This window comes from Branchiostoma floridae, chromosome 16 (assembly GCF_000003815.2).
Source record: "Branchiostoma floridae strain S238N-H82 chromosome 16, Bfl_VNyyK, whole genome shotgun sequence".
Lineage (NCBI taxonomy): Eukaryota > Metazoa > Chordata > Leptocardii > Amphioxiformes > Branchiostomatidae > Branchiostoma > Branchiostoma floridae.
Window position 1 is genome coordinate 7,895,439 of NC_049994.1, and position 25,711 is coordinate 7,921,149.

Genomic DNA, 25,711 nt, shown 5'->3' on the forward strand with positions numbered 1-25,711 from the left:
AACCCCCCCCCGGGTAATAAAAAACCTCGGTTTATTCCTTTCTCAAGAACCAAAGTTTTCCTTTTTCCCCGTCGGTATTTCCCGGGATAAAACATCCGCGGCATTCGACAAAAATTTTCGCCAATTGCCCTAAAAGACGTCGATAAAGGAGGGCTACGTTTTTTCACAGACGCCAACAACGTAATTTTTTGATCGTTAGCATCTTGATAGGGTCGAACGTTTTTTCCTTATCAAGTAGACTGGCCAGAGTCCGCTATTCCCCACTCAAAATCATTATCATCATCATCATTGTGTTTAAAGGAAAGTACATACATGTATATGTATTGTGCGTCGGCTTTGAGTTGCAAGGAGAGAGATGTACAAAAATGCAAATTTTGTGTGTGATCTGTATGGCAAATTGGATAATTGCATCCCCTGTATATTTGTTTGTTTGAATTGACTTCATTATGTGTTTTTGCTTAATGATAAGAAAATAGAATGTTTCATTTAGCGCGGTAGTTTTCTATGCACCTTGTGTTAATCCAATTAAAAAGGCGGTTCGTTATTCAAATACAGTCAAACCTGCCCGAGCGACCACCTCTTCTCAGCGACCACCTGGCCATTTCGACCGCTTTTTCTCGGTCCCGATTTTTTTTCCCATTGACGTAAGCATTAAGAGACCTTTTCTCAACGACCACCTGGCCAACGCGACCGCGACCGGCCCTAATTGGGATTGAGGTTTTTATCGATTTTTTTATGATTACTAGCGCGATTTTGTGCCGAAATAGGCCAGTTTGCGTCGGATTTTGACTGCCATTACAATGTTATGTTTAGAATAAGGATGGCGGTGGTCAATGGGTGGGTCAATCGGGCAGTCTACTGTAATATGGGAGGAAATTTCGTTGTAAGAAAATCCGACTTTAGTTGTTACAGAAGTTTAAAAAAAATCTATATCATTATGAAGTGAACGACTGCTGAAACGTATATAACCTCATACTTTTTAAAGAAAGATCTGTGTAATGCTTTTGTCCAACTGTACTGTACATTCACCCTCGTGGGTAAGTACGCTATCGGGACGTACCGGGCATCGAATTCGAAAGGTGCACCGTAGTTATTTCAGATATGGCGATCAAGAACACAGCGACGCATGAAGGCTTGTATAGTAACTGACAGCATCAAAGTTCCCTTACTGTCTAAAACGTTAGTGTACAAATATTGAGCTTTAAAACACTGTATCGCATAAAAGCTCGATAAAAGCTTGGGGTTAAATTTACAATTTACAGTTTGCATCAGGCATGTTTTAAGTCGATACTCTTCTCAGCGACCACCTGCCCAAATCGACCGTTTTTCCCGGTCCCCGGGTGGTCGTCTTGGGCAGGTTTGACTGTACTGTCTGATTGTCAATTAAACAATGGAATGATTGTCAATTAATTATCCTAATACATGTACCCACCGTATCAGGCACGCCGTCACTGACTTCCACTGTTGTTGTTCCCAGTATTTTGACTTGCGTTTAACTTGTCTCTTTTCTTTTTAGTCGTTGAACCATCATGGAAAGCAGAGCTGAAGTCAGTCAACGCTCAGTTAAAAACGAGGACACCACTGATAAACCACACAGGGAGTCTGACAAGCCACAAAAAGGACATGAAATGAAGAAGAAACGTGAACACAAATGTGAAGTGTGCAGCAAGCTATTCTACTTTCCAAAGGATGTAGCCAGACACATGCGGACTCACACTGGGGAGAAACCGTATGGATGTGGTGTGTGTAGAAGACAGTTTAGTCAGAGTGACTCGCTTAAAGGACACTTGAGGACACACACAGGTGAGAAACCGTACCGGTGTGAGGAGTGCGGTAAACACTTCGGTCAACCGATGAACCTAAGACGTCATATGAAGACACACACCGGTGAGAAACCTTACATGTGTGAGGAGTGCGGCAGGCAGTTTGGAACACTTACTACCCTGAAGATTCACATGCGGACTCACACAGGTGAAAAACCGTACCAATGTGAGGAGTGCGGCAGGCAGTTCGGTAAGGGTACTAATCTGAAAAGGCACATGCGTTCTCACACCGGTGAGAAACCGTACGAATGTGAAAAATGTGGCAAACGGTTTGCTGGGTTGGGCAGTCTGAAGGTACACATAAAGACACACACTGGTGAGAGACCTTACCATTGTGAGGAATGCGGTAAACGGTTCGCTCAGCTGAGTGGTCTGACGGTACACACAAAGACGCACACCGGTGAGAGACCGTACCATTGTGATGAGTGCGGTCAGCAGTTTAGACTGCCTCATCATCTGAGGGCGCATATGCGGACTCACTCAAGATAGGAGCTGTTCATACAGTCAGCTTATGTGAAGAGACAAAAACGGAGGGTAAAATGCAGGGCAGTTAATGTTAGAAGACGGAGGTCCCGTGTTTGAGGAGAGTCACATCTTGAGCACGTTAAAGACCCCCCCCCCCCCCCCACACACACACACTTATCGGAATGAGTAGGAGCCCTTTTTGGTGTGAGTAATTAAAAAATTACGGTACCATGGTCGCACCTGGGACAACTACTGTCGTATTTAGCCCTGCCTATTGTAAGCTCGATTCTTGCAATTCAGCCCCTGGCTGCGGAAAGAGAGTAGTTAGCCCACCCAATAATAACGGGAAAACTAACTAAACCATGGGTAACAAAAACAACAGCATTTGTAGAGTAGGCCCCTGAGTTGTGTGCAAAACTGATTTAAACATGTAAAAAAATCACGGTCGCATTGCAAACTTACCATGGGATACTATTATAGTATTTATATTATAGTATGTTATTGTCAAGTAGTTTGTGCTGCTAGAATTTGACGATTTCTTGCATTGTATTTTTAACGAAACAAAAACGACTGTGATTTCCACATGTAATTATGTTTTTGCTGTTTTTTGTGAGTGAAAGGAGGAGCACATAGACAATTTCATTTGTCAAAGTATACTACGGGGTTTGAAATACCTTTCCCCTTATAACTCTTTAATCTGTATCTGAATATTGATACGAACAGTTACTTCACATTTCGTAGAAGATGATAAGATTACCACCGTTGCAATTGCACTTTAATATCTGGTCGTAGTGAGTTCTGTACTGCAAGCCTAATGTCTATTTCTTGCTTCGCGTGATATCTAATTATACAATAAACAATAACGATTTTGAAATGCACATGTAATGTTATGCTTATTTTTGTATGAGAGTTTATTTTCTCTTTATCTATTCAGTAATACTTTGTGAATTCATACCTTCTACTATACGGTCTTGGTTATAGTCCTATTGCGCGCGACACACACACACGTACGCACACACATACACACACACAAACACACACACACACACATACAGACACACAAACACACACACACAGGCACGCACACACATACAGACACACACAAACAAACACACACACACACACACAGTGGCTAGTGGCATACACACACAGCAAGGCAGACAGACCTAAAACGATTCTTAGCACGAATGAAAAAAGGAAAGCTTACACATTCACTCACCTTCCCCAAGATTCCTTGTCGGTTTGGGTGGCACATGTAGGTGGGGTTGATCCAAGACCAGAGTCCGCTGGTTTGCACGTTACAGTTCTCAACATGTCAGGATGACATCTTCCTTACGCGGCGGCCATGATAGATCTAAAACGAAGTCAATGAGACAAACAAAAGGCTGTCCATCGTAATTAGCATTCAAACCAATGATGGCCTGGCAGTTAGGATCATGACCAATGAGAGAATGACTGCATGTCCGTCAAATATTTGCATTATTATGTTTTAATTTGCATCTCTTATTAAGGGACTATGGGACCAGTTTATGCTGTTCTAAATTGCTACATCTTTCGGTACGTAACATTAGTTATGATATGTATTATTTGATCTTTTATTGTAAAAATTGTGTGGTTTGGAGGAAAACTAAATGGGAGCTGAATTTAGAAATAAATTTTGTCTGTTTGACTCTTTGACCTTTTGACCTGTTTAAAATCTATCATGGCCGTCGCGTGAGAAATGTGTTCCCTGCTTACTGGATGCCTCCTTTCCTATTTATTCGCTGCTGAGTTGTTCAGGTTCATACAGTTGCCTTCTTGGAGTAAATACGCACAGATTGGCAGGTAACCCCAAACATTGTTACCCTCAGGGTAGTAAAGATGTTACATGTTTACAAACAGTCAGTGCAGTTGCAGCTACAGTTATGTAGAAGTGCATATATTTATTCAGCTATTTCTCACTTTTTCGCAATGATGAAGATGTATAGGAGGATACAACTTATGCTTACATCGAATCACTTGATTGCATATGTCGCATTTTGTATTATATATCTTTCCGTACCGCTTAAATATCTTAAGACATAATCAGCATATTCTGCACATGCTAAGTTTTCGTGCTTATTTTTCACACTTGACACTGTCAAAAATTAATGTTGTCTGATCTCTCCTTATGCAAATTAGTGTATCAAACATTGTACTTTGTTCTGTTCTATAATCAAAGTTAACCTACCAAACCGGTTTTACAATCGCCCACCCATTCATATTATGTAGCTATATAAAAGACTTGTCTCATCCGATTCTGTCATTACAGACTCTGAAGACGAGAAACTCGGTGTTGTCGTTGAGAAGTGTCCTGTAGTCTCTTTGTTTGGCAATCGAAGCGTTACATTTCTGTTAGCCTGGCTAAAATCGCGCTCCTAGCGACCGGCCCCACAGTTAATCCCAGCCAACGAGACATTGTGTAAAAACAGGCTACATTCGGTGAGTACATATCTGTATTGCTTTATTTCTGGTACCTTATGGTTGAATACACGGTATTAGGGGCAGCAAGTCATCATTGCTGTATCTGTGGCATAATATTGGAGTTTTACAGTAGGGTTGCTAGTACATTATCCGACCGTGCAGTGTCGTGATGTGTATTGAGCCCGCAACATATATGATTTCAGAAGCGCACTCCGATGTACCAAGTTATGCATGCTAACGTTGTGTGGAAAGGGCTTATTTAGGTTTTGTCCGCACTCAAATGTCATTGCTGCCAGGAGACGTAATCTATAAATTTAACTGAAACGCTTTAAAGAACAATATACACAGAGAGAAATATTACCTTTCTTGTTTGTCAATCATGTTTCTGTTGACGCTGTCAAGTCATGTTTTTATTTTCTCTTTTTCTTCTCAGCCATTCGACCATCATGGAAAGGGCTGAAATCAATCAACACTCAACAGTTGAGAATGTGGGAGAACTAGGAGAAGATTCCATCTGCAACATGGCAACAAAGAGCAAGGTGATACAGTCTGACATCGTTGATAGACCACGTGAGAAGTTTCACAGTCCACAAACGGGAAATGAAAGGAAGAAGAAACAACACAAATGTGAAGAGTGCAACAAGCAGTTCAGCAGACTGGTGGATCTGACCATCCACACGAGGACTCACACGGGTGAGAAACCCTACAGATGTGAGGAGTGCGGCAAACAGTTCGGTCAGCCGGGAGTTCTGACCAGACACATGATGACTCACACCGGCGAGAAACCCTACAAATGTGAGGAGTGCGGCAAACAGTTCAGTCAGCTAGGAAATCTGAAGACTCATATGAAGACGCACACCGGTGAGAGACCTTACCATTGTGAAGAGTGTGGTAGTCAGTTCAGTAGCTCAGATACTTTGAAGCGACACATGCTCACTCACACTGATGAGAGACCCTACCAGTGCGAGACATGCAAGAGACGTTTTAGTCAACAGGGTCATCTGAGGACTCACATGCGAATTCACACGGGTGAGAAACCTTACCGATGTGAGGAGTGCGGCAAACGGTTTAGTACGCTGGGTGATCTGAAGAAGCACATACGCACGCACACCGGTCAGAAACCGTACCGGTGTGAGGAATGCAACAAACACTTTAGTCGACTAGATTCTTTAAAGACTCACATGCAAACTCACACTGGAGAAAAACGTTACGGATGTGAGGAGTGCGGCAAGCAGTTCAGTCTGTTGATGACTCTGAAGGCACACACAGGTGAGAAACCTTACCGGTGTGAGGAGTGCCGCAAACAGTTCGGTCAGTTGTGTAATCTAAAGAAACACATGCGCACTCACACTGGAGAGAAACTGTATAGATGCGAGGAGTGCGGAAAGAAGTTCAGACAATTGGCTCATTTAAAGGAACACATGAAGACACACACTGGTGAAAAACCATACCGATGTGAGGAATGTGGCAGACAGTTTAGTGTGTCATGTAATCTAAAGAGACACATGCGGACTCACACTGGAAAATAACTTAACCAATAAGGACAGTGTAGCAGAAGATTCACAATACCGGGTCATCTGAAGACGCACATTGGTGAAATGTCACTCATACAACTGTAAGAGTTAACGTTAGAGTAAATGTAAGTCTGGGGCAAATGAAACACAGGAGTGGATTCATGTGTCGACGAATCTAGATTTGCGGTGCTAAAGCGATAATCTCCAAGCTTCGCGTGGCCATTTTACTTCTCTACCGGCTAAACTCCTTTCCAGCTTATGATACTGTCTTATGCCATGCAAGATCTGCTTGGAGATAACTAAAGCGATACGAACATGTACAAAGGCATGCATAAGATCGAGAATGCTATGTAACTGCACTGTGGAATATACTGTCACCGTGAATTTTGTAAGCTTTGTAAAACTTCTTGCAGTGTAATGTTTGTAATGAAAGAAGAAGGATTGTGAATTACGAATTTAACGTTTGTTGTTATAAGAGGGGGTTACCTAAAATGTCACCTCGAAACAAAGCTCACAAGTTTCAAATATGTTTTACTTTTCTCCTATTCCTTTTTACCTATTAAGCATTGGTTTCTGATTTTGTAGCTCCTAGTGGCTGTTCTAATAAAGCAAAAACGATTCAAAAGATTTTTTATGTCTTTTCTTATCTTTAGTACATATCTTAATGTAAACCATGTTTGTTTATGTATGTACCTGATGTTGTTTATACTAATCATATTACCACCTCCAGTGTGACTTAATTTACAACCAACCCATTACAAGTTTTTTTTCATTTGTTCATGATTTTTATTTTTATACTAGATCCAGTATTAAATTCGGCAGAATTAAACTACATCTACCTAGTTATCTAAATTTTAAAAGATAATACGATAAACAAATACCACGAGAGAAGTGTTCAGTAAACATTCAATTCATTTTCACATTTTAAAAATCATTGTGATGAGAAAAATAGCTTAGCGTTGAGCATGCTATATAGTGCACTATATAGATGGGGAATGCACAACGGTCCTATTTTCAACTTATACGCTTCTACATAGTTTTAGCTGCACCGCCGAGCAGGATATGCAACATGAAAATTCTGTGTTACAAAACCACGTAAATAGATAAGGTTTTTATGTGATAAATGAATAAATCATGATCATACAACAATTGTATGATTCAGTTTGTAATATTCATGACTGCATATTATGTAATACATAAAAACACATTCTGTCTAATTATACTCGCTAGCTTTTTTTACAAAGCGTGACATTTATGATTACACACACTGCATAACAAAGGTCCTTTAAAATGATATTAATAAGGTACAAACAAACATATATATGACATGAAATCCGTCGACAGTATATTGCAAGATATCAAAACGCACCACTGAATAAAACACAACACGAAACCACATTTGTCGATGCTAATGGTTCCAGTATATTGTCAGTTACCATAAGCTGTATCTTTCGTTGTTTCTTTTCTTAAACTGATACTTACTAGCAGACAAAAGGTAACATTTCTAATCAAAATCACATGTAGAAGACAAATGTCGTTCTTGGCTCTCAGCTTAAAATTAAACGCCATTCGTTGTCAGAAGGAAATCCAACATTATTTACAATATTGGAAATGTATATACATTGTAAGGGACTCAATTAACATAGAAAGTATTACAACTACTCCATTCATTATTCAATACTACATGTCAGAAGCACCGGTTCAATGGGGATGGGGGATGGGGGGGGGTACTGTATTTTTGCGACTTGTAACGTAATTTTCATAAGTCAATCGAAAAAAAAAATACCTAGACAAAATCTGTGTAAAAATACCTTGAACTGTGACGTGTCAGAGCCTCTGTATAATAAGTGTAAATGTCTTTATCAAATGTAGAATAAAGTAAGTGCCTTGTAGACTCAAGTAAGTGCCCTCCTTTGCCTCATAGACTTCAATCAGTTATTGAGTGACATCCTGCTATCGTCTCTTCGAGGATTTATACTATAAACGTCATTAGATGGACAATAACTTTATAAGTTCGATGGAGAATTCACGAAGGTATTCTGATGTCGTGGTAGAAGTTGTCGGAGTTTCCTTATAGAAAACGTTGCCACGCATCGTGCTAGTCCGTCACAAAACAGGTTGGCTTTAGAGTAGGCTCCGGTGCCACGTACGTACGGCAGAATTCAACCACGTCCTTAGTAGTTACGTTTTCTTGTTAGTTGGTGGAGGCATAGTAAGTGTAAACATGACGGTACATCACACGTGTCAGTCGGAAAGCCGAGGCCGAGATACAGTCATCTGTGTGTGCTTCCCTGGTGAGCTGTTGTATTGCCGCAACCTCAAACGAGAAACTTCACCAGGCTTAACAGTGATTCGAGAGTATGACTCCTACGTTTAGTTCCTGCAGTTGTTGTTTTGCGCCTATTCACAGGGACGTACGAATTCGTGTCATTGAGTGTAGATCGTCTTCAATGTAGCACAGAAATGGATGCAATACCTGTCCTGTGTTTTGAATGGTCATATACATGTACCGTCATAGCTGAGTTGTTATTCCGGAACGTTTAGGCTTCAACCATTGCAGGCCGAGGCGTACACAGCACTGTCTTCAAGAAATGTGTTGGTGTCTTCGAGGTGTCCTGCCAACCAATGTCTGATGAGTTTCCGACTGGATGTTCCATGTGCAAGATTATTATGCATATTCATAGTACGTTACGCAAGATTCAGTCGTTGATTATTGTGGGTTCTGTGTTTGACGATTTTGCAGATTGATGTTATCAGAAGTTCTTGTGTTTTTCTCTCTTCGTGAAACCCTTTTGTCTGGTGCTCCGATGTTTTGAGGCCTGACTGTCACAGCTCATTGGTTCATTTTCACAAAATTTTAGATATAAAGATTATCTTGTAAAATTCTTTTAAAAAAATAGTATATTTTTCAAGCTTAGTTCCCCATTGGACTGATTGCTGCTGTTTCGTGCCCCTCTACAATTTCTACATATTTACATCTGCTTGCTGCAAGCAATGGAATTTAATCATGTTGCAGGCACAAGCAATGTTTTCACAAGTAAGCATCTGAAGCACCGCTAGAAACTAAAACTCAATATACTCAGCAAATGTTTTTTTACCCTTTGATTACAGTTTATAGTTAGTACATACTGATAACGATTACAATAGGAAAAATACATACTCTAAACCTCTAACACGTGCACAACTTTTTGATTATGCGCGTGATGGAAAAAGAAGAGTAAAATTGGTGTAGATTTTTAGTTACAATCAAAATCTACCAAACTATAGAATGAATTCGAAGATAAAAACGAAATGAAAACAAATGTAACAAAATACTTACTTAAAACTAGTGAATATTAGCTCAACACCTACGTATCAATGTACATCATGTAAGATTCTAGTTTTAGTATTTCTATGAACATTCATGAAAATTGACATCTGCTTGCTAGCTGCAAGCAATGGAATTTAATCATGTTTCGGACACAAGTAATGTTTTTACAACTAATTATAATATAAGCACCTGAAGCACGGGTAGATCCATAGGAACTAAAACCCACTAGATTCAGCAAACGTTTTTATCTTTTGATTACAGTTTCTAGTTAGTACAATTTTAATATACTGATATACTGATTACAATAACAGTAGGCAAAATCACTACTCTAAAACATGCACAATTTTTAAAACTGTACGCGTGAAAAAGGGAAAAATTAGTGTAGATTTTAGTTAGAATCAAAATATACGAAGCTAAACACAGCTAGATGAAAATGAGAGAAAAAACTAAAGAGCTAATGAAAACTTATGTGGAAGTTTTCAACTGTCAGTCAACACTAAAATTGCTCCTCTCGAATATTTTCACTTGGATTATACCAACACAGATGAGCTTTCATGCTAATAAGAATTTAGTTAAAACTAAAAAAATCCACTCATCACCCATCCGTTGAGTAAACAGAGACTGATTACTATCTCTACCCCTACGAATCAATGTACATGTAACATTCTAGCTTTGGCATTTCATTGCTCAAAGTTATAGGAACATGAATAGTCTCAGTGTGCTGGCTCCATGTGCTTTGCAAAATAATGTTCAAGAAAATCATTAATGTTACAAAGATTAAGGAAACACCCCACCTTCACCCACGTTCAGAATACAAACAAGCGACTCAAACACTGCATCTGTGGGTTCTTTTCTTATTATCATTTTCTTTCATTTTCAGTTGTATCTGCGGGATGGCAAGAATTTCTTTGATGTTCTCATTCAGAAAGTAACTCATTTCATGTTAACATAGCCCACACCAGTCAGCCATATTGCTAAGCTAAAAGAGTTGAATTTTTTTATTCAATTTTGTTTGCTGCCTTGCAATTCAAGCTTCCTCTTTATTGTTATAAATGGTCCCAAGTTTTGTGGAATTATAATTTGAAGTAAATTTGAAGTATTTTGGTGACATTTTTGTTGATAGTTTCGTAGTAAAGTATGAGAAATACGGCATGCTCAAAGTTCAGAAATAGAGGCAAATTAGTTGCCAAAATGTCTGTTAACATATCCAGCCCATCAACACTAAAATAAAAGATTATTCAACTTTGAACTTTGGGAATCTTTTTAGAATGCTACTCCAGTCCTCAGGCGGGCCAGATAGTCCTGTGACTTGTCGCAATTGGAAGATATGACCAGAATACCCTTGATATCCCTGATATCCCTATAAACTTGATATCCCTGAATACCCTGTTTTTACAAACAACTGATATAGGTTACCCCTCAGATAAAGGTGAACTAGCGGTAAACATTGGTCGGTAGGTATTGGGCTGTATTCTAGGCTTTGACGAATGTAAGATCTTTATGTACAGTAATAAGATACGCAAGATACATAGACTGCAGCCATATTTCACAGTGCAAGAGAATCATTTTAACAATATTGTAGCCCTGTACTATTTGGTGAGAATCAAGTCCAAGACGACCGTAATGGCTGCAAAAAGAACTCATTATCTCCATGGAAAATGGAGATATAGTTTTGGATGTATCTGTGCGTGGGCCTGTGCGTGTGTCTGGATTTTTGTAGTCAGCATAACTCAAGAATCTCTCAATGGATTACGATGATATTCAATATGTAGGTGTTAGGAAGACAAAGGTTAACGCCATGATATGTGACCTTGGCGATGCAGCAGAAATTCCATTTTTTAATCTTTTGGGCTGGATGTGCTATGGTCTTAATTTTTTGGTGGCAGATAGCTTGTGACGTAAGGAATACGCGGTGTATGTTTGGATCCCTAGCAGGTTGCTCTGGAACTGCAGGGGCGTATTTGTGAAAATCTTCAAAGGAGAATAACTGACCAAATTTACATGATATTTGGTATAAAGGCAGCTTAGACAGAGATGTACATCATATAGTGTAAATAATGTACACTGGCACATAATTTGCATATTTAATGAAAAAATAAACAAATACCAATTATTCAAATACTTCCCTAATTTTCATAAACAATGTAAAAACGTCATAATTCTTCTAGGTGGTGAATGATTGGACAACATTGTGACATATCTGTCACTAATTTATGTATACTTTCAATACATTGCATTTTAAGATGGGGGGGGGGGGGCAATGTTGCTGACGTGAGAAAGGCTTATATCTTGAAAGAAAGTATTGGCCCTGTCGAAAATTATAATTTCTGAACATTGAAACTAACGCAAAACGCTTGAGTTTTAGCATAGGTTTGTTTACTATTGGTTCAATTCTTCGGTGTATTGCAATGGCTATGTGAATGGGAGGGACGCACGCCGTGGCGTATTGCCGGTACCCTCAGCTGGAATCTGCCAAGGCCAATAAGTGTTGGGCAGTGTTACGAGGGGGAGGGACGAACCCCTTGGCCCCATACCGGTTCCATCCCCTGGAATCTCCCAAGGCCAGTAGGTGTTAGGCAGCGTGACAAGAGGGAGGGACGCGCGCCGTGGTGTGTCTCGGGTTCCCTCCCCTTGGGTCCCCATGGTACAGTAAATATTTGGTAATGTGAAGGGGAGGGGCGCGCGCCGCGGCGTATTGCTGGTTCCCTCAGCTGGAATCTCCCAAGGCCAGTAGGTGTTAGGCAGTGTGACAAGGGGGAGGGAGGCACCCCTTGGTCTCATACCGGTTCCATCCCCCGGTATGTCCCATGGCCAGTAGGTGTTAGGCAGCGTGACAAGTGGGAGGGATGCGCGCCGTGGTGTGATACGGGTGTCCTCTCCAGTGATCTCCCAAGGCAAGTAGGCATTGGGAAATGTTAGGAAGGCGATATGAGCTTCCGTGACGTTTTGGCCACTAGACAGGATTGCATCTGTGACGTTAACGTATGTTCTCAGGCCTTGGTCGGTAGCTTGGGATACCAAAGCTGTCCTCAGACGTCTACGGGCTTTGATGCCTTGTACCTCGGGAGTATTTCTATAGATGTTGTTACTCTGGGTCTTGGTGTCGTCATTCAGCCCATATGCGGCAATTGACCTTCCAGGCCTGTGTCTGCTGGAGGCGGTGGTGCAATTCCGGAAGGCCCGTCGATTCTGTCGCCTGTTTGTCACGACATGGAGGGAAAACTCTGAAGCATTATCATAGAAAGGCATGGGCCCACTCTCTTCATCATCTGGGATCTCACTGTAGGTGTGTCGTGAGACAGGCAGGGGGAGCTGTGCAGCGGCTCCGTGGTCAGAGATCTCCCAGGATGAGCGTGGGAGAGTTGGTAGGGGGCGCTGTGCAACGGCTATGTCATCCGGGATCTCACTGTAATTTGGGTCGATGGGCTGGAGAACAGCCGGCAATGAACTACAAGAGACCCCATCGTCTGGCATTCTTCCGAGAGTGCATGCAGGGAGGGAAGCTGACCGCACCACACCGGAGATTATGTTATCTGGGATCTCCCAGTATGTGTGGGGGAGACCAGGCAAAGGCCTCTGAGCAGTGGCTATGTCATCTGGGATCTCGCTGTAAGTAGGCTCGACGGAATGCAATACAGCGGGCAATGACCTACAAGAGGCGATGTCATCCGACGCTGTATTCCCTGAGCATGCAGGGAGGGAAGCCGACCTCATCAGGCCGGGGAAGGCAACGCCAGGTGCGATTATCCAAATGTGCGCATCGTCGCTGACACTCCCATCCTCTGCGTTAAGCCTTGTAGAGCGCAACTTCCATACCAACACTACCAGGGACGCCACCACAACACTGGCCACTGCCGAGACAACAACCGAGATGAGAATGTGATCTGTTGTCAGAGACACCTCTAGTCCAGGTGTGGTGCTCACCTGAAGCGTAGAGATGTCTCCAGGTCTTGAAGATGTGAAGTCCATTTCTGCGTTTTCAGAGTAGTGTGTCTGTCTGCTGGAGTGGTCAGTGGTATCTGTGCTGTAAGTGGTTGCTGTTCGGTATGTGGTTGCTGTAGTGTGTGTGTGGGCCGGGGGAACGGTGAAGAACAACTCGGTGTGCTCACCCTTGGTGAGCAGAATGCAGGTGATGTTTTTTGTGTTGTCATGTGTGGCGTTTGTAAGGGTGTTGTGCTCAGCGGTGGTGAGTGTGTCCGCGTCCTTTGTCTGAACAAATGACATGGCAGCACCTTCAAAGGCTGTATGCCCTGTGGCCAAGGAAGCTAGCTGGAAGATTATGTTTCCCGTCAGACCCACTGTGATGCCGCCATCGTATTCCCAAACCTGCCTGCACTGCTCAAGCCTGTTGGAGACCGTTTCGTCTTCCAGAGAGCCGTCAGTAGCCAAGATAACTACAGGGGCCTGGATGGAGATAGTGCTCAGATAGTTGTCCAACTCACCACATGACATGCCAGGGTTGACACCACCCACCTGGATGTGACCACGCACTTCCGATGTATCAAACATCCACCCAAACGAGAGGTCATACTCAGTGTACCTGGCACAGAAGAGGAACTTGGGCACCTCAACGACCATTGTGGCGGTCCCTCTCAAGTAACTGGCTAGCCGATGCAGGCTCCACATCATGCTATGTGGCTTTGCATCATGGACAGATGACAACATGCAACTGCTGACACGCAGATTCATTAGCGAGATCTGTCTTTCCAACACCTCTCCATCTAAACAAGACAGGTCATTGCCACTCAGATCTAACCAAGTCAGCGAAAGGTCCTGAAACGACGCTGGGGAAATGCTATTGATGGCATTCGAACTCAGATCCAGAAGATAAGAACCATCGAGTCCGAACATCCAGGAAGGGTCTACAACCTGTAACAGGTTGTTCTCTAGATCCAAACCAATAAGGTACGTGAAGTGCATGAAGCTCCCTGGTTCAATCTGCTTGATGTTGTTGTTGGACAAAATCAGGGCAATGAGCCTCTCCAAGCCAGTGAACCAGACCTGCTTGACATGTGTCAACCTGTTAGAATCTAGGGACAGTATGCTGAGGCGGGAAAACCCAGCGAAGGTGTTGTTCTCAACATCAGTGATCTTTGCATCTATCAGAGCCAACGACCTATGGAACTTCGAATGCTCAAGCTGTGCCAGTTTCATGGCCGACAGGACATGAAATGGGTATCCTCTTATTGCCACATCATCGACCTTAGCAATGTATTGGAATGGTCTTGTAGGCGTATCACCCCGACTCAGGACAGCACACATGACACATGTAAATGTGCCATACGTCCTAAGGCTAAATACTCCCGGCTTGTCTGTGTTAGGCACACACTCTTGCCATGAACCTCTCTCACACAGAGTAACATTTTGGCCATTTGTAGCAATACAGGCAGCTGCCAAGAGAAGCAAGAGCAACATTGTTGCATTTCCTTCACACCCCTTCAAACATACACTTCGTCTGTACATCCTAACCTTTCGTTCGATGAACTATACGTTACTTACCTGCAGTCGGTATACTTGATCCACAGATCTGTAAGCACGAAGTACAAATGGCTGCTGTGGACTTTCCCTCGCCGTTTTAAGAAACGTTTCGGCACCTAACAAGTTTTGCACCGCCGATTAGTTATGTTTATATGCAATTAGAGCACCGAAAAGGAATGCTTTTTTGTACAACATCATTACAGGCACTGGCAAATAGAATAACTCCTTGATGGCATGTTTATATGCATTTAGCGCACTGAGAAGGACTTTTGATGAGAACTAGTCTTTCTGATACTCAGACTAAGCTTATGATGTAAAAAAAAGTCAGGCTAAAGGGACAGTAGATTGTGTCTAAGGCATTGTGTATTGGAAGACAAAGTCGACCCCTACTATGCCCGTAAAAGAAGTTGTGTACTGATTTTTACCTATTACGTTAGTGACGTAAGAAAATCTAAGAATATTTTTGGTGCCCATGCGGTGGTGTCTGTAGGTACACTTTGTCTATTTGACAGTCATTAGTGTTATATTTACATGCATCTAGACCATGAAAAAGGGATGCTTTTTTGTACACTATCATTAAAAGCATTTTGCCAAATCTATTATTTACCAGCAGAATAACCAATTCGTGGTATGTTTATATGCATATCTAGAGCACCGAAAAGGAATAATTTTTTGTACAATATTATTACAAGCGCTGGTAAATCTATTATTTGCCACAAGAATAATTCCTTGGTGGTATGTTTATATGTATTTAGAGCACTGAAAAGGAATACTTTTGTGTACAATATTATTACAAGCGCTGGCAAATGTATTTAATTTATTTGTCAACAGAATAACTCCTTGGTGGTATGTTTATATGTATTTAGAGCACTGAGAAGGAATGCTTTTATGTACAATATTATTACAAGCGCTGGCAAATGTATTATTTGCCAACAGAATAACTCCTTGGTTGTATGTTTAAATGCATTTAGAGCACTGAGAAGGAATGCTTTTGTGTACAATATTATTACAGGCGCTGGAACTCCTTAGTGGTATGTTTATATGCATTTAGAGCACTGAGAAGGAATGCTTTTTTATACAGGAGCTGGTCAAAAGTATTCTTTCAGATACTCAGACCAATGTTATGATGTAAAAAAAAGATTGAATGTAGTCCACTAGCCTTTTGAGGCCATATATATCGATGAATGGAAGGATGGATGGATGGATGGATTAGATAAAGATAGAGAGAGAGAGCGAGAGAGAGAGCGAGAGAGAGAGAGAGAGAGAAAGAGAGAGAGAAAGAGAGAAAGAGAGAGAATTATATGCCAGGCACTTGTCCATATTGCAATATCATTGAGTTGATATTTTCAACAATAACATACAGTTGCAGGATACTTATGGCGTATATAAATGTAACACACGCAAGCACGGATGAGATTAAATCATAAAAAGTTGACGTATGTACGTTTTCTATACCAGATTTATGTAAGGCTGTATGACAATATAAAGGTAACAAGCCTGTGTAAATCTTTAGCAGATGGACAAATGAAATAGTCATCTACATACAGAATATGATTCACAATACACCCAACACTTAAAACAGAAACGCATACATATTGAACAGGTATTATGTTTGTTCTTAACGCATACTGGGTAAAACATGGCGTAACTTAGCAGGTTTGCACTGAAGAATACAAGCTGCATATCCGGAATCTAAACAGATTTGTTTGATCCAATCACACCGGGAAGGACCCATACTCTTTTCGATAAGTATGGTGGGTTCTTTTAAGTGCTCAAAGCTAGCGGCTCTCCGCAAACACGGGATCTCCATTTAATGTCCTACACTGCAAGGAAATCAGGATTTAACAATGGCGATAAATGCCTAGTAACGGTTGCTTATTGATTATCAGAATTATGTAGGATCTATTGCTATTGGTAGGGCAAACATTTCTAGACTTGCCTGGGGCATACTCTCGTAATAGCTTTTTTTAAGCTGCTTTGTACAATTTAGACAATGGTTGAAAACTTTTTTATTTATTTTTGGTAACAGCCGAAAATTGGTACGCGCGCGGATGTCATCCATATAATGAAATCAACATGGCCTTATAAACACATCGTAATACACTTAAGGTGCACTCTTACTACATTTGCGTCAAGCTTGCGTCACTGCGGGGTTCGTTTACTGCGTCACTGTTTTGTTATTATCTCCGATTTTTTTTTATAATTTAGATATTGCGTAATACGTAAAAGTGTGACTTAGAGGACGACAAAATACACAACAAGTGAGAAAACTCGTTCTATATCTCTGAAATTCGTAGAGTATCTTTCGAACCCCGCAGTGACGCAAGCTTGACGCAAGTGCAGTGAGAGTGCACCTTTACTACAAATGTTTGCGCCGTAGCACGTATCATTCGGTGCCTCCCTCCTACGTGACATGCTTATTCACCGCATTTGGCACCGCTTCTTTGTGTAATGTTGACCGAGGTATCATGTTCAACTAAGGTGTAAAGAGGGCGTTCTTGTTATGTCACGTCTCCTAGGTAACCAAGTAATCTATCTCACTGGGGTTGGGTGGACTGTATGACGTCAGGAACAAACTACTTCTTCTAGGGGGTGTTGTTATAGCTAGCTGACGCAGCTAAGTTCTGTTTTCTTTCTTGTGATTTTTTTTCTAAAACACGGAGACTGAAATGATTATTACACTCGCCCAATTTGGGTACCTACCGATATTGGTATACCGATACCGTTTGAAATGCGACTTACGTACATATTGATAAAACTGCCCCCCTCCTGCCTAAAATCATATTTGCACTCATCCTTTACTTTTGTACGGATGGTAGCTTCGTCATAAGCAGAGATAGGAGTCGACTACCTAAAGGACACGAAACATTGCGACGGCCTTAAAAAGGCCAAATTGTGACATATAAGTGGCACAGACACCCACGTAATCATGTCTTCAACAGTGAGTTTTCATTTTAACGTGTTCTATCCTCTTACTAGAAATTTAGTTTGTCATTGGATGATTTGGAAGCACTCGTTACTTTTTCCTTGTCTTTTTAACCAGCAAATTCGTCCTATATTTGTCTTGAGTTGTTCTTATATTGAACACTTCAGAGCCAGTGTCAAGGAATTTTAAGGATTTGTGACGTTTAAAAACGCCATGACGGCTTACTTAAGTCACAATTGCTACGCCATATAAGGAAGAATCTTATTCTAGATAAAACGTCACAGTTCAACCATATTTACATGTGCATGGCTTTTCGAAATTTCTGGATAATGCAAAATACGTGTTTCATAAACTTCTAGTCGTGACATTCAAAGAATGTAACGTTACCAACCCCGAACAACATTTCTAACTCCTCACGGTTTGTTGTAGTCAGCATATCTTTCTAAATGTAGGCAACGGTTTTTAGGATATTTTGTGGCTTTCAGTGCAATTAATAAATGCTTATCATTTTGTATAGCACAACTATTAAACGTTACAAATAGTAGCAGTAACCAAACTAGCAAGATTTTAGTCTATAAGGTGCTAGCTATAGAACGTTGCATGTTAGTACCAAATACACGAGACAAAAAGGGCATTGTAAGCCGTCAACCGTATACGTAACGCAAATACAAGTCACCCGAGCTGCATACCATACAAGTGACCTACCCCATAACACCTACCTAATAATCCCAAGCAACAAGTAACCCTAAACAACAAATCAGAGGGACTTGTTACTTAGGATACCTTGGATTTCCTTTATCTAGCCTAACGTTTCCTCAAGATGCTATCACTGTTACAGCTAAGACAGGTTTTAACCAAAAGAGCGATTTTGTGCTCACAAAATTGGGTGTAGGTTTCTTTACTTTGGCTACTAGTATATCATTTGTGAACGGATTTTTGTCACTAATGTTTTGTGGCCTAACTGCCGATTCAATGATTCTTGCTCTCTCAAAATAAATATAACTAGAAGCGTTTAACATTCAGCTCAACTTAGTGTCTCTGGCTCTACTCCAGACAAAATAAGACAAACGCCACTCTCCTTCAAACTTAAATAAATAAACAAACACGGGCTGAAGTATAAGCTTAGGAGGCTAGTTTGTTTTGGAAGCAAGTTGGTTTATTTTTGCTAGGCAAAGTAGGATTACTACGCTAGCAACCAAAATCTAAAACGCTGAAATATTTCAATATCCACGAATGTAGTACATTTCGATGCCTGCGTTTTTGCCAACGCCTTCTATACGGAGCCTAAAACAATTGCATGCATTGTGATTGTTGAAACTGTATATACGTAATTCATTAGTAGATGTAGTGACATGCCATATTCCATATAATTTCTACATCAAGTAAATGTTATGGATTACATCCACTGTAGACTCCAAATGTAATGAGAGCGAAAACACACACACACACACAGATGGATACAAAAAGCAATATCTCTAGATTTTAAAAATAGACACTTTTATATCTACATTCAAGAAACAAACAAAGTGACACTAGTGGGGAAGACTAGTATCACATACCAAGTTGATGCCATCCATAAATTTTCTTGCTGAGGCTCAATTGTACTTTTGTTTTAACGCAATGACGTGTAAGCAGCTTGTAAGAACATAAATGTATATAAAGTTCTTTATTTACTCATACAATGTCTTGATATCGTTATCTAGGTGGATATGGCGGTTGTGACAGGGCGGATTGGAACGCTGGACATCATAGCGATCGTCTGCGGATCTCTCATACTGGTTACCCTCGTCATGTCTTTCGTTCTTGAGGCCGTCTGTGGACCCAAGGAAGAGAAGGGAAAAACCAACAAAAACAAGACTGCTCCCTCGGATGGGAACGAGAATTTCGGTTTCCAAGGAGATGGGGACGAGACTGCACGGTCGGTTGAAGACGGCATAGCTTTGCAGCAAAGGTGAGAGAGAGGGAGAGAGAAAGGCAGCCAAGAAGCTTAAAGATGCATGGAGAAACTTTGAATAACTAAAATAATCTTTGGATTGTTTTTGTGTATTCTATACTCTCTGCATGCCATCTTAAAACATCTATGGGTAACTACGTTGTAAGACTCTTTAGTTTAATGGACAGGGAAAATCTAAGTGTTTGACATCTATTGCCTACAGAGGAGGGATTGATCCTACAACGTCGTTCTAAAGCCCGGACTACTTCGTGAACGTAGACATTAGAACAACTATCTTTGGTCTGGAGCGGAAACAGCAACATCTATGCATGTTTAAGACAATTGAGGCCTTAAAAGCTGATATGTAAAGTCTAGGGGTGGGTACCGTGCATGGTACCAGTATAATACCTTTTTTTCTTCTTTTTGGACCGGTCCAGAAAAATCGGACATAAAATAAGAAATCAGCGGACCAGATTTTGTACCGATTAGATCACGTGTTTGGGAGCTATACCGGCCCAAGAAAATTACAAGAAGAGAGTTTTTGATTGTCATTTATACCAAGTTTCTGCAATCAAACTTAACAGAAGCATTTGTCATGTAAACTACATGAACCTGGACATGATCCTCTGGCCCTGGACCGTACCTGTACCTGCGTGTTCTGTGACGTTACCCATCCCTAGTACAGCCATTGTATGGAAACTCGTATCATCTTGCAATTCTGCTCAAAGTCGATAGAGGTCGCTATCTAACATTGCTTTATGTTCAAACACAAAGAAAACTTAGTGTTAAACTGTCATTTGTATATTTCAACAAAAATATATCAAAGTTGATATGTTTTGTGCCAGACACTGTGCATGAAGATGAAAACTTCAATTTTTATATCTGTAACGGTTTTTATCTACACATATTTTTAAGACATTAAACTACATATCAACATGTTAACACTTGTTCACCTTTATCCATGGGGTACCCTAAATCCATTTTTAATATCCACTGTTCTAAAAAAAACAGGGTATTTACAGATACCACGTCAACGAACGGCGGTTTCAAAATGAAATATATTCAATATATTGCAGTTACCTCCGTCTGTCGACTTGATATTCCTAAATCACATATTTTCAAAAACAACAGATATAGGTTACCCCGCGGATAAAGGTGAACAAGCACTATGCTGCACTTGTAAATACAATTATATACAACTACATATGTACATATAAATATGTGTAAATATGCCGGTTCTTCAGTATACCTTTGTGAAATCGTCAAAGACGTAACGTAACGTACGTAACGTAAAATGAATTTGATTCATTGCAGTGTGATTTTGTACGAAATAAAGTCTAAATATCACTCGTTTATTTTGTTTTCGACCAATGACTTGTAGTATGGTCTGTATTATGTAGACTTATAGCATGCAATACGTATGTAATCCTCATAATTATCATTATTTTCCTGATCAACATTTTTTTCAATATACATGTACATAAATATCTTAAATTTTGATCAACCCGTTATTCTGACTTACGTTCATTACAACTTATCTTCAAGCAGATGTAAGAAGACACAGTGTGTTACGCCTCCTTATGTTCTTCTCTAGTACTGCACTTTTGAACGGTTCCAAAAGTGGGATGTTAGAGAACGGTACTAATATAGAAAACAGACGTGTACGCCGGATTTTTATTTCTGCTTGGAGATAACAATTGGATAAACTGAGGTCTTGCTGATTTGATTATAAGGAAAGTCTTAGAATTCAAAGTCAAAGAAAAAGATGCGAAAGAACAAATTAGATATGCAGAATCAATTTGTTCAGTGTACCATACTCTGTGTGTTTAGCCATTTTTTCCAACTTCTGACCACTTCGAAGTTCATAGCAAAGGCAACTTCTTTTTAATGGCAAAACTTTGGAGAACGTTTTTGATTAGCCATAAGATGTCATCCATATAATGAAATCAACATGGCCCAAAGATATAACCAACTATGCTGTACACTGAAAACTCTATGGTCTATGGCAATCCACCTTCGTCAATGGTTGAAATTGTGTCCGTACTTTCCGCTGTCTGTACGGTTGACTCTTCTCTGATCTTCGCCTGTGACGCCGCCAGAAAACGCTGCTTCTTGGCGGCTTTCTGTCTCCGTTTCATGGACAGTGCAGTCACCACACACAGGGTTATAAAGATGAAAAGGCCGCACGCGATAGCAGCGACATCTAGCGGTCTGATACCTCCCGACATCTCAGTTGTAGATGATATTGATGGCGTTGTTACGGGCAACGGTGTCGTCTGTACCCCAGTTGTGGCATTTAAAGCCTGTCAAAAAGATAGTCGGTGTCATACAACCTATCACTCTCCGGGCTGATTTGATCAAGCTAAATAAAGATTGGCAAAACCACGCTAATTATATGTTTTCATATAGTTGTTAAAGAAAATATAGCTAGATTTGTATTGCATGTCACATATATGTACGTACGATGTAAATATCCAAAACTGAAAGAAAACAGATATGACATATGAAGTACGTACGTGTACATCTACACATTTTATGCTACAATTCTAATTTTTAATTTTATGGTCCAAAATTGGATCATGTTGCCAATTAAAATCAAAGAATATCTAAATCTATCCCTTCTAGAATTCTGTGCAATAAGTAGACAAAAATTCATGTACCATCTGCATCTGCATAGGATACCCCCAAATGACCCCGCGAGGGGCAAAAGTAGGGGGGGGAGCTGAGGCTCCCGGGGGGGAGCTGAGGCTCCCATGTACCTACCGTTGTTGTATTAGATGTCATGTTGCAGTTTGCTTGCGGGGTATTCAATAGGTGCGCTGTTTGGAGAACAATTAAACCATTCAAGACTGAAAACCTCTCCGGTAAAGTATGATGTAGCCGCCTGTTTAAAAAAAAAAGAACAATATGTACCCCAAGAAAAAATATGGCGACATTTTGAACTAAAAAGAGCAGAACATTTTACCCCCAAGTTTCAGTGCCATTTCCAATTTCACCCACCCACCTCTACTATCATTAAGTCAGCCAGATATATAATTGCTATCAATATGTGTTTACAAATTGATTCTGGAAATTGTTAAGCCAAGAACAAATGTATTGAAGACTATATAACGTTAGTAACTACGGTTCTCCTCTTTACGTAACTAATGAATGCCTCCTATATTATATAACGTTACACATAGCGTTATAGTTACGTCTTACTAAATTCTAGGTAATGACACAATGTAACATTACACGTAACACCGCTCCTCTTTTATGGGACGATAGAATTACAAGATGCAAACCGAAAAGAGCATCAACAGAAGACAGAGCGATTAGTGTAACGCCAACCTTACCTTTGAATAAGTCGCAGATATAATATCAATATTCGTTCAAATACAGAAATAAATTTAAACATTTTTGGTGGCTAAAATTGCAATAAAAGGGGAGGATATCTAGTCAATATAAATGGGAAAACACACCGTTTATACTATTCCCAGGGCTCGAGTATCATCAAAGAACAATGGTTTGAAGGCCATGAAGGTCATCATAACATGGGCTTTCTGTTTTCAAACGTAAAAGAATGTTGGGTTATACCATCAGATATCTGAAGGGGGTCCTACCGTCGACCTCAGGGATGTTTTTTTTTAAAGAATTTTCTTTCAGTATCATATCAATATAACAAAAATGGAAGCAAAGGGAGAGAAATACGCTGAAATAAACTACTAAAAACGGGTGATAGAACTGGCCACTATCACCCCAATACACAGAATAAAATGGTATAGCCCATAGTACAGTATTTATAACACAATGTAGCAATCCTTTGAATCAAGGATCCAAAGCAGAAGTGACATAATCTTCTTGTTTGCACTAAACAAAATATCCATTTGTGAAAAAAAAGATAAAATCAGACGTCAAATGTCTTTTTGCTGCGACATGAAATTAGAAAGTGGTGTAAAGATATATTTTACAGACTTAAAAATAGCCCTGTGCAAGTCAGAATCGTTACAAACAATATCTAGCAGACTCCTATTATGTTATGATAAGGGGTGTAACGGCATTGCGTAAGCAAGCGATTGATATCCAAGATAGGACTAAATGGCGCATGAAAGGACACCTAATGAATAATTCATAGATCAAAATTCTTGTCCAAACAATTGCTCTGTTGACATAAACTTTGCTTCTTGAGTGGGGCTTGCCATATAAGGAGAAGGAAGTCACGATAGATATCTTATATGTATCCTCGTCACTTCCACAATGGGTTATACGGAACTTTCTTTTTGTCTTGGCTTTTCTGGAATGCTCACGATCTTGTTGACAATTCCGGAATGCATGTTACCATACCTGTGTTTTGGAACCACTCAGTTAAGGAAGGGTCCTTTTTCTATAACGGTATGGTGGTTCTTTAAATGCTTGAGGTGTGGCCTTCCTCAAACATAAGACCAACGTTTAATGTCTTATCCGGGGAATGTCCCTAAGCGAAGATAGGTACTCATTTCCAGTGATGTGGGAAAAGTCGTGTAAGGTGTCATTTCAGAGAAAACAACACTGGGGCTTGTCAGGGGATTCGAGCACAGGACCCCTGGGTAATGGGCCAAACACCTGAGCTACATGACATGGTCTTAAGACGCCACGTCGCGTCACAATTTTAAATTAAGGTGTAACATTGGTGCCCGTTTTGACACCAGACTCTTCATACGTTTCACACTTGTAAAGTGCGTCACATTCGTGTAAATTTTCACATTGAAATTCTAACGTTATATATTATAAGAATGACTCAGTTTTCCGTTATTTTGTCAAGGCTTTGTCCCTTGCCATTGCTATTTGTAGCTAGATGAGATGTAAAAAAAAAAATATCGCAGCATATATAATTGACAAAAGATAATTGGAATACAGTCAAACCTGCCCGAGCGACCACCTCTTCTCAGCGACCACCTGGCCATTTCGACCACTTTTTCTCGGTCCCGATTTATTTTCCCATTGGCGTAAGCATTAAGCGACCTTTTCTCAACGACCACCTGGCCAACGCGACCGCGACCGGCCCAAATTGGGACCCATAACGACCGCATCATTTTCAAAATTGAGGTTTTCATCGATTTTTGATGATAACTAGCACGATTTTGTGCCGAAATCGGCCAGTTTTCGTCGGATTTTGGGGTTAAATTTACAGTTTACAGTGTGCCTGTTGTATTTGAGATTAAAGACCTCGCTTCTTTGCGTGCGTGCAGTGTGCTTGCTTTATGCCAGTAATCACAATGGAAACCATTTATACTTTCCATCGGGCATGTTTTGAGTCGATACTCTTCTCAGCGACCACCTGTCCAAATCGACCGCTTTTTTCCGGTCCCCCGGTTGGTCGTCTTGGGCAGGTTTGACTGTATACTGGACACGGCAAGACATGTTAAACTTGAACAGACGCATACATACCACTAGCCATGTTAAAAAGATTGATGTGAAAACTATATGACATGTACATATGTGTTATGTTCGATTGTGTACATATGCGCTATTGGGGAGGGGGGCAAGTAAAATCCTATTTCCCGTCAGTATTATAGATTCGGTAAACATAAGTATCAAATATGCCAACCCAAGCTGTTTAAGTCATTTCCCTAAAATCCTACTTAAACGTTACTCTTATGGATTTTGTCTTGTTCTCATGATTAATATGAAGACACTTACCTTATTTATTTTATAGTTGCTTGTAAGAAAAGTAGAACTCCCAACACAACTGAATCTAGACCACGACTGTCTGTGAGTGTGACATGACAATATTAATGTTGGCCGGTACTACACGCAATGACAGCTCTTCGTGTGCGGCGTGTTTACACACTTACATTGAAC

General features: G+C 40.5%; 3 protein-coding genes across 7 annotated transcripts in view; 2 read left to right on the forward strand and 1 right to left on the reverse strand.

Annotated features, from left to right (window-relative positions):
- Positions 1-2,314, forward strand: part of LOC118403220 (gastrula zinc finger protein XlCGF49.1-like) — a 2,902-nt gene extending 588 nt beyond the window's left edge. Inside the window, exon 2 of the mRNA XM_035801820.1 lies at positions 1,517-2,314. Coding sequence (XP_035657713.1) covers positions 1,530-2,312 — 783 coding nt within the window. The 5' untranslated portion in view covers positions 1,517-1,529 and the 3' untranslated portion in view covers positions 2,313-2,314. The remainder of the gene's footprint in view (positions 1-1,516) is intronic.
- Positions 2,315-3,938: 1,624 nt separating this feature from the next.
- Positions 3,939-21,244, forward strand: LOC118403216 (zinc finger protein 239-like). 3 transcript variants are annotated; one of them, XM_035801814.1, is made up of 3 exons: positions 3,939-4,112; positions 4,579-4,748; positions 5,164-6,871. In XM_035801814.1, exon 3 carries the CDS (start codon positions 5,177-5,179, stop codon positions 6,257-6,259), a length of 1,083 nt encoding a protein of 360 aa, XP_035657707.1. In that variant the 5' UTR covers positions 3,939-4,112; positions 4,579-4,748; positions 5,164-5,176; the 3' UTR covers positions 6,260-6,871. The 3 variants fall into 3 exon arrangements, 2 of the variants coding, with proteins under 2 accessions (XP_035657707.1, XP_035657706.1); XR_004829621.1 differs by lacking the exons at positions 4,579-4,748; positions 5,164-6,871 and adding exons at positions 19,662-19,909; positions 20,115-21,244 and having other exon boundaries at positions 3,947-4,112; XM_035801813.1 differs by lacking the exon at positions 4,579-4,748 and having other exon boundaries at positions 3,945-4,112.
- A 487-nt stretch (positions 21,245-21,731) lies between these two features.
- Positions 21,732-25,711, reverse strand: LOC118403224. Of its 3 annotated transcripts, none has more exons than XR_004829623.1 (3): positions 25,550-25,711; positions 22,655-22,775; positions 21,732-22,194 (listed from the first exon to the last, which is right to left on the reverse strand). XR_004829623.1 is itself a non-coding variant. In XM_035801827.1 (3 exons), exons 1-3 carry the CDS (start codon positions 23,286-23,288, stop codon positions 21,892-21,894), a joined length of 486 nt encoding a protein of 161 aa, XP_035657720.1. In that variant the 5' UTR covers positions 23,289-23,357; the 3' UTR covers positions 21,732-21,891. The 3 variants fall into 3 exon arrangements, 1 of the variants encoding a protein (XP_035657720.1); XR_004829622.1 differs by lacking the exon at positions 25,550-25,711 and adding an exon at positions 23,353-23,532; XM_035801827.1 differs by lacking the exon at positions 25,550-25,711 and adding an exon at positions 23,227-23,357.